The sequence below is a fragment of the Buceros rhinoceros genome, unplaced genomic scaffold, assembly GCF_000710305.1.
Source record: "Buceros rhinoceros silvestris isolate BGI_N320 unplaced genomic scaffold, ASM71030v1 scaffold33056, whole genome shotgun sequence".
Taxonomy (NCBI): domain Eukaryota; kingdom Metazoa; phylum Chordata; class Aves; order Bucerotiformes; family Bucerotidae; genus Buceros; species Buceros rhinoceros.
The window spans coordinates 9,815-19,007 of NW_010416658.1; the positions used below are offsets into that span (position 1 = coordinate 9,815).

The 9,193-nt window shown below is 40.5% G+C and overlaps 1 protein-coding gene across 1 annotated transcript in view; it reads left to right on the forward strand.

Moving 5' to 3' along the window:
• Positions 1-9,193, forward strand: part of ARID4A (AT rich interactive domain 4A (RBP1-like)) — a 20,622-nt gene that overhangs the window by 6,919 nt on the left and 4,510 nt on the right. The window contains exons 6-12 of the mRNA XM_010137863.1: positions 1,171-1,399; positions 3,313-3,563; positions 5,342-5,542; positions 6,715-6,799; positions 6,987-7,188; positions 7,397-7,459; positions 8,525-9,188. Of these exons, the coding sequence (XP_010136165.1) occupies positions 1,171-1,399; positions 3,313-3,563; positions 5,342-5,542; positions 6,715-6,799; positions 6,987-7,188; positions 7,397-7,459; positions 8,525-9,188 (1,695 nt within the window). The remainder of the gene's footprint in view (positions 1-1,170; positions 1,400-3,312; positions 3,564-5,341; positions 5,543-6,714; positions 6,800-6,986; positions 7,189-7,396; positions 7,460-8,524; positions 9,189-9,193) is intronic.

Here is a 9,193-nt window from a genome sequence, read left to right on the forward strand (position 1 = left end):
GGATGTGCATTAAAAGAGAACAGCAGGAAAATTTAAAAAAAAAAAAAAAAAAAAAAAAAAAAAAATATCTTTGTCACAGTCAGCTTTGCGGTTTATGGTGATTAATACCAACGGCCTCTCTCCGCAGTCGCATGCTCATTCAAGTCTGTAGATGTTGCATGCAGTGAGGAGAATTTTATACCAGTTTCTTTACCTTCAGTAGAGACAGGCACATTTCAGATTGTGTATTTACGTATCATCTTTGTGGACTCTGTAGAATACTGGCTTTAGAGCATGACTGTGTACATTGCTATGGTGAATGCTACAGTATTGAATAGTAAAATCACTGCTTGTGATAAAAAAAAATCCACAGATCTTTTAATTCCAACCCCTGGTTTTCAGTTGTGTGTTAACTTTTGAAATGGAAACCTTTTAGGAATGACACTTTTCAAACCTGTTTTCTAAATAAAGATTATTATTTATTCTCCTGGAAGTTTGACAAGAAACAATTGGGCTTTTTGAGTAAAAGGGGAAAATGAGGTTCTCTTGACTGGAACCTAAGGAAATTTGGCTGGTTGAATAAGGATGACTAATGACTCAACTCACGTTAATGTTGATGAAGATGAAAATTTTGAGACTGTCTTCAGTGGGATTTGAGCTGGGCCCATATTTAAGGTCTGTATTACACAGAGAAGAGTATTTATCATACAAAGAGTAACTGGTGAATATGTACTAGGTTGCTGTTACAGTGGAAATATTTGCATTGTCTGTCACCTATAACTGGATTAGAATGTGCACACAGGCACAGTTACCAGAGGACGAGCTGAAGCCTGGCAATGCCTTACCCTGCGATCCCTTGATTATACGCCCGTATTCTAACACTGGGCTGATTTTCGCTGCCGTTGTGCATTTGCAGAGCAGTGCACATGTTCTTAGACTTCATTGTCATCAATTCTGCATTGGATGGGAATGAAGTTAAATTTGTGGGAAGCACCTGTGTGTATCTTTTCTCACCATTTGACCCATGTGCCTCATAGTTTCATTTCAAAATCTTCTCTGGCCTTTTGTTTTTTCTTTATTTGGGTTTGTTTCATGGTTTGGGTTGTTTTGTTTTTTTTTTTTCTTTTAATGCACTTCAATAAATAGAAAAGAAACCGTGAAATATAAAAGAAACTTTATTCGTATCTTTAGGTATCTTTATGGTTTTGAAGAGTACTGTCGTTCTGCAAACATTCAGTTCAGGACCATCCATCACAATGAACCAAAAGTGGTAGAAGACATACAGAAACACGTGGAACCAATGGAGGAAAGTGTAAAAGAGGAACAGAAAATGCCCCCAACAGAAGTTAAAAAAGAAGCAGAAGAAAATTATTCCAGCGGTGAAAGTGAAAAGGAAGAAATAGAACTAAGATCCCCGAGGGTAAGTGGTTTGAGCTGATTTCTGTTTAGTACTTAACGAACCCCCTTTGTACAGTGAACAGTTTCCGTAATGGGTTTTCCCTCCTTGAGTGACTGTAGGCTTGAATTGGTGCACAAGCGTACGACAGGGCTCTGGGAGCGCAGAGCTGGCGTTAACTGTTAATTATGTTCTACCTGTGAACGGAATCAGTTTTGATTATTTCTTCATGTTCTAAACGATCCATGGGATGTGCTCAGGCTGTGTTGGATGTCAGACACACTGCAGATCAGGGATGGCTGGAGAGCTGCTGAGAGCTGTATGTCACCAGATCAATGAAACTCAGCGGGACAGGCTTGGGGCAAGGGATTGCGGGCGAGGATTTCCTCAGGCATGTGGAATCGGGGGCTTTCTGGCAAGAAGCAGGACTGTCAAGGGACTGCTGCAGCTTGGAGAGCCAAAGGAAGACCCGTTTCTCTGAGTTGGTTTTTATGACAACATCCCTTATTTTAATGAAAGAAACACTGCAGTTTTACAGTGTGTAGACAAACGCAGGGAGAGAAACGTTCAAGTTTTGTCTTCCTTTGTCTTTGAATGCTGTAAAGGTGAGGATTGTGTTAGAAGTTACCCAGAAAAGACCAGTGACCCACCAGCTAGTGGATACCGAACCTGATGGAGAATACAGGAATACTTCTGAGGTATTTGTGGCTCTGTAGCTCTCCTCTTAATTCTGTTAAAAGGACATTTTGCGTTCCTTGATGGAGCTTGACTTCTGAAGGACAAGAAATTCCTGCTTTTTAAGTTGTTCCAGCTATGAAGATTCTGTTCAACTAAAATGTAATTTTATTAAAGGACTTCCTGCAAACAAGCTTTTCAAGCAGGTGTATGGCCTTTTAAATGGATAGATGGAAAGACACAGTGTAAACACAAGTCTAGATGTGTCTTACATTATAATTCTGTCTAACTGCAAGGGGGTTTTCCAAACTCTGTCAGCCTTAATGAATTTCCTGGCATGACACGTTAGCTAACTAAGCAGTAGTTAGTTAGTTTGCTCATTTAATGTTTGATTTTGGAGAAAACTGGTGAGATAATAAAGAAATGGAAGAATTTTTTGTCTTTTTTTATCATTGGCTGTCTATGTTAATTTTTAAATAATTAAACATTACTTGGTTTTGTGTTTTATTACTTTGTCACCATAGTCACTAGCTATCTATTTATGAAAGATTATTTTTCTGAAGTATTTACCATTATACTGTGGTGAATTTTAATTATTATAGTGCCTTCATTACTGTTGTCTTTGGATGGCCTCCAGATAATTAACTGTGCATTCATAATGTATTTTAAATGTTCTGATTAGAAAGCAGTGACCCTAACCAGAGACTTTTAATTGTAAAACAATAAACCTGTGCTAGATCCCCAAGAGCCGGTGGCAGGCAGTCCCAGACTGCAGTGGTCCAGTTACTGAAGTACCTTATAAAAATGCGATTCTCACTTTTTTTTTTGAAGCTGATGGATATTTTTTTTTTTTGTGTTCTGTGAAATCAACAGGGTGCTGTCAGGATTGGAGATGCTGAAAGGAAGATGCCGTCTCTCAGTAGTCGTACACTTCAGTTAATGCTGTAGCTGTAGTTGAGCAAGGCAGTTTGGCCCTTTCTATCAGAGCAACAGGCCTTTCATGTCCTGCAGTCTTCCAAGAGTTAATCAGAAGCTCATCTCCTTTGTCCCAAACCAAGCAAAACGACTTTATTTTGCTTTTTTCCTCAATAACAAGTCTTTAAGCTACTATCTTAAGATTTTAGAATATTTTGCTTTTTAGTGTTCTCTCCTGCCTTTCTTCTGTACAGGAATAGTACGTTGCACTTTTTGCTGAGATTTGGAGAGGCTCGTACAGAGACCACTTGAGAGGAATCATTAAACCGAGCCTATTTCTGTTCTAGGGACGAAGACGACTTGCCCGTGATGCAACCCCTGCTAAAAAAGAGAGTGAAGAGGATAAAACACAAGACAAATTAAAAGACAATAACAAAGAGAACAAAGATGTAGAGGAAACACCCGAGAATGCAGAAAAGAAAGAAAATGAAACTGCACTAGGGAGAAAAAGTACACCAAAGCAAAAAGAGAAGAAAATTAAAAAACAGGAGGATTCTGATAAAGAGTCAGACGAAGAGGAGGAGAGGCAGAGGGAGAGGTAAACGTGAACTTGTATCATCTTCTTACGAGTGTGTCTGAGACATGACTGAGCTCTGCTCCAGGCAGGAGCCTACACAGAGCTGGAGGCCTTACCAACTGCAGTGTGGAAGCCAGACAGGAAAGGGAACGTTTTATTTCAAGCTTGTAGAGTCTGCTCTACTTTGAAGCATCTTTTTCAGCTAGATGCCAGACAGTATTTTTCATTTTCTTGAATCTTTTGCCAAGGTTGTGTTGGTGTTCTACGACACTGGTACGTACAGACACCAAGCAGACCAGGCTGCCAGGTGAGCTGCTGTAGGGATGGGGAGCAACAGCTTGGGCGGTTCCGATATAAATGGAAGAGACAACCCTTGTGCTGTTCTTCTGATTTCAGTGTTTAGTGATGGCTGGTGAACGTGCAGCTGCTTGGTTTTGTTGTTCCTTGCTGTATTGTTGGTAGGCAGGAAGGGGTTCAGCTAATGAAGTGAAGGAGAAGGGAAGAGGGAGTTTGAATGAAACCTGGAGGGCAGGTTGAGGTGGAGGGAATGGAGAAACGTGGAAGGGCAAAAGGAGAAAAGGATCCAGAGACTAAGCTTGACAAGTTGAACAAACTAGTTGTGACCAGGCGACTGACCTATAAGCAGAGAGGACCTCGTCTTAGCTAGCTTTGGCTGCAGTCTGGAGCAGTGTCTTACCTCCTTAAGCTGCCTCTCCTACCTTGTTTTTCTTGTCCATGTGGCTAAGTGGAGTGGACACGAGTTGATACTGAATAAAGCCTGACAGGGCTATTGCGTATTTTCTTCTAAAGAGCTTTGAGCAGTGGGAAAAAGACACTTATTTTAAAGGAAGTGTCGGTGCGCAGTCAAGAAAACCACCTTGCAGTGCACCGTAGTTGCAGAAATACCTCACCTGAAGGTGCCATGTGGGTGTGCAGCAGGTCGCAGAGGTATGTCAGATGAGTGAGGCATCAAAGAGTTTTCTCTAAGCGGTGCTTGTCTTTCTTCCTGTAACTGTTTGGCACAAGAAGATAGTTTGTCTTTCACTGAAGGTTAGCAAATATATTTCATTAAAAGCAATCCCCTAGTCTTCATTTCCTTCGTGGTGGCTTTTTTGTAATTTAACTTTTTTGTTATGCTAAATTTGGCCCTGAAGTATGGAGAGACGTATAGGTAAAAATAGGTTAGATTGTAATTCCTGAGAACATGTTCAAGGAGAATGTCTAAATATTAGATACAGCATTAATAAGAGGTAGATACCAAGAGCTGGGCAGATGTGATCTTGGTTGAACGCTGTTGTAATCAATTATTTCAATGGCATGGTGTTTGTATCTGGGAGAGGATCACTGTGATGGTGATTCAAATTTAGGTGCATTGTTAGGAAAACTATAAACAAACTGTAGTAGAATTTATTTTTTTTAAATACTGTGTCAAAATCAAGTCTGTTTTAAAAAATGAAGTTAGTTCTTCCTGTCTTATTTAGGAGCCAAACACTGAGGTACTTTTTCCTTGTTTTGTAATATTCATTAAAAAAATCTTTTAAACACGTAGTAGTTGTAGGCTTAATACATTGCATTTAAATTACCATTTTCCTGGATATTTTTGTCACCCCTATTTCTAAGTCCTGTTGTTAGTTTAAAAAGCTGTGTCCAAACCAGCCTCAGAGGCAGTGCAGGGTGCAGAGAATGAAAAAAAATTTTCTTGTGGCCTTTTTTTTGTTGTAGTAGCTTGACCATATAGTTAAATGTTAAAGCACTGATTGTCACTAATTAGCCGGCATTTTAAACACACTTTACTGCAGGGAGGAAACGGAGAACAAAGGAGGAGAATCAGAAGGTGAAGAGGATGAGGAGGATGCAGAACCCTGCCTGACTGGAACCAAAGTGAAAGTAAAATACGGACGTGGAAAGACTCAAAAAATTTATGAAGCCAGTATTAAAAGCACAGAAATTGATGACGGAGAAGTTTTATATTTAGTTCATTACTACGGCTGGAATGTAAGGTGAGAGTAACAAATCGCCTTTTGTGTGGTTTGTTTTTTTTTGTTTGTTTTTGTTAAAAGCATTATTTGCAAAAGAATTTTAGGTTTTTAGAAAAAACAGAAAGATGATCGGTGCCTTGGCTCCAAACTGAATTGCCAACATGGTAAGAGGATCTGACTCTATCACACACTTCACTGTTAGTAATTCTGTTTGTGGTGTAACGCTATCGTGCTGAAATCTCAGAATATACTTACTTGTAGGTTTCCACCCGGCTTAAAGTGAGTAATGCTTGCTCCTCGCAGGAGTGTCAGCTCGTGTTCACACTATCTGACATTTTAAGGGAGTCGCTGGTAATGGTGAGGACAGCTACAATTCAGCACATCAAACACTGAAATTTTGGCCAAAAAATTTACCCTTGTATTGAATGTTAACTGATTACAAAGAACGTGTAGAGGGGCTAGGACACGGCTAAGCGATAAAGAACTACCGGGGAAAAAAACCATGCAAGTGTCCTCTTGGCAGCCGTGCTTCATAGTCAGTACTGCTGTAGAAACGGCTGCTTCGTTGTTGTGATTCAGAGCGTTATGATTATGTAGACAAAAATATCACAAAAGTGATTGGGTTTATAAATAGAACACTCGTGTATAACTTGATGTTCCAAATCCATCCGTTTCTAAGTAAACTAAGAGAATTTCTTTATGTGGCAACATAAATTTTTGTGTGTGGTGGTAACCCCCCCTTCCCCCCCCAAATACTCACATGTATTTACTTACTAATGACTCAGAGATTTTTGAGGGGCACTAGCAGTGTGTTTGTGCTGTTCGGGATCTGATCCCGTTTGTTGTCAGTTTAAACACTTTACCTTTAAAACACCAGTGTATTTTACCGTTGAGGTGGAAGCTGCCTTTGTACGTGATGTGAAATTGTTGACCAGCTTCGTGGCTGACTCAGCCCCCTGACCTCCAGTGCTCTGCTAGCAAGAGGCAGGGAAGTTTCCACCTCCATTCTGCCATCTCAGAAATTTTTTTATGGGCTAGAAATGTCAGTCATCTACTGACAGGTACTGCACATGTCTGCTCTGCTTTCCTGCCTCTCCTTATTAAATACTTTCTGTAACTCACTCTTCTAATCCTGGTGCTGTGAACAGCTCTTCTCTCTGTAGTGGTGACGCTCTGTTGTTAATTGCTTCTAGATACGACGAATGGGTGAAGGCTGATCGGATCATCTGGCCTGTGGACAAAGGAGGACCAAAGAGAAAACAGAAGAAAAAAACAAAAGTAATGGTTATCTCAATACGTTTCTCATAGTATAATACTTAATGGCTATCACTGTTCCTTATTTTAAAAACCCTACGTTACTCAGTCCACAGGATGGTTTTTCTAATAGAAGTGTAAAGCAAAAGAAGAAACGGTTTGATGATCAGCAGTGAAACACATTGATAAAAATCCATTGTTTCCCCCTCAGAATAAAGAAGACAGTGAAAAGGATGAGAAGAAGGATGAGGAGAAACAGAAATCAAAGCGTGGGCGACCCCCTCTGAAATCTACTCTTCCATCGAACACGTCCTGCGGTTTATCCAAAACGCCAAATAGCGAAGGTAAATCGGGAGCCAGGAGTGCACGGAACAACTTGTCAGATTCCTCACCATTACCAAATGGAACAGAAGGTACATCTGGCGCACTCGTGTCCTGGCATGGAAGTGCATGTAAACAGTGATGTAATGCGGCGCAGTAACGTGACCACTTCAGCCAGCACAGTGCTGTCAGCAGCTCTGGAGTCCCGCTTAAGCCGTCAGCCTACGAGAGATGTAACGAGACGAATTTTTGGCACAGGTTTTACTCTCTAAAAATTAATACTTCTGGTTTTGATTTTAGCAACACCTCGCAGGCAGACGAGACATAGCTCAGGAATGTTTGATTCTGATAGAGGATCAAACGGTGAGTGATCTCAGTCCTGTGTATGCTTTGAGGCTTTTCCAGAACCTTTGTGAAAAGAGGTTTGATTTTTATTTTTTACTTTTCTGTTGTTGTTGTTTTTTTCTCCCTGTGAATTTTACTGAGGTGTTGAGCTGACTCTGACGAGGAGCACAGTTTGCTCGCGGAAGAGCTGTGGCATGGAAACCGCTGTGCAAGTCATTCCATATTCTTCAGCCAGAGCCTTTCAGTCCTAATTTTGAACAGACCAAATCTAGTGGTGTAATGACAGTCTTTATTGTGGTAATTAAGTTCTCAACCTCAGTATCACATCATCCAGCAGAGCTGTTAATTATATACAAATGTCAGCAGTATTTTTGGTGTTTCTAAGCCTCTGAACAAGAACTGAAGTGAAATCCCTGCCTCCTTTTAGTACACATCCCTGAATAATCTTCTCGTAACGTAATAATGCTTGTTCCCTTGCTGGTGTGTGATTCATATGATAGTTTAGCAGTGAAATGTCTGTATTGTGGTGGAGAAGGGTTTGGGGGTGTTTCTGGGTTGTTGGGGGTTTTTTTTCCCCCTGTTTGGGGGTGCACTAAGGGGAGGAGTCTTGTTTTTGGGTTTTGGAACATCAGATGGGAAGGCGATGCCCACCAGTGGTTACCAGACCCTGGGAATCTGCACAACTATTTTTCTTCTATGAACTCTGATTTGTTGATATTGAATTACTTGGGAAATAGAGCAGTAAAATCATAGAGTGCCTCAAGTTGGAAGGGACCCATGAGGATCATCAAGTCCAACTCCCTGCTCCTTGCAGGACTACCTAAAACTAAACCATATGACAAAGAGCACCATCCACGTGCTCCTTGACTCCGATAGTACTACTACTACTATTGTTGTTTCATAGACAGTTTTAGTAGAAATCAGAACTATATTAAGTGTGGTGAATAATGCAGGATTTTTAAAGTTTGAAATCACTTACTGTAAACTGATGTTAATACCATAGATACCTCTAGGTTGGAAAAAAAAATGTGTGGTAATTGATGATTAAGGATGCTGTTTCCTTCTTTTTTTCAATTTTTTTAGACTCTGGCTCATCTGACAGTGAAGCAGATGAGTCATCTGAAAAGAATTTGAATGAAGAATTTTCTCCAGAAACTGCAGAACTGGAAAAAAGTGAAAAACTACATGATGAGAAGCTAGATGAAGAAAACCCAAAGATTCCTCATGCATTGAAAGAAAACGACAGGACTCAAGTACAGCCGCTAGAAACACTGAAACTGGAAGTTGAAGAAAGTGAACAAATTGTTCAGGGTTTTGGAAATAAAACAGAGCAAATAGAAGAAATCAAAAGAGAGGCTGAAAAATCACCTAAAGGAAAAGGGAGAAGGAGCAAGACAAAAGATCCCTCTTTAGAGAACGCAAAGGTTTCCCCAGGAAGCCAAGAAGAGGTGACGAATGAATCTCTTCCAGACCCTGAAAGATTAGACATGGACTGTAAAGAAACTTCCAGCACTACTGAAAGTGAAACAGAACCCTCTACAAAAGATAAGAAGCTTTTGAAAAGAAAAACGTTGGAACAGGCATCGCCTGAGAAGAGGAATCGACGAGAGAGTGAGAGGGAAGTGCCAAATATTGTATCAGAAGAGAGGACCAATGAATGTACTGGAGCAGAGGAATGTAGAAGGCTGAATGCTGAAGAGTCCCTCAGAACTGAAAACGAGGAAATGCCATCGCTGGTGGCAGAGTCGGTTC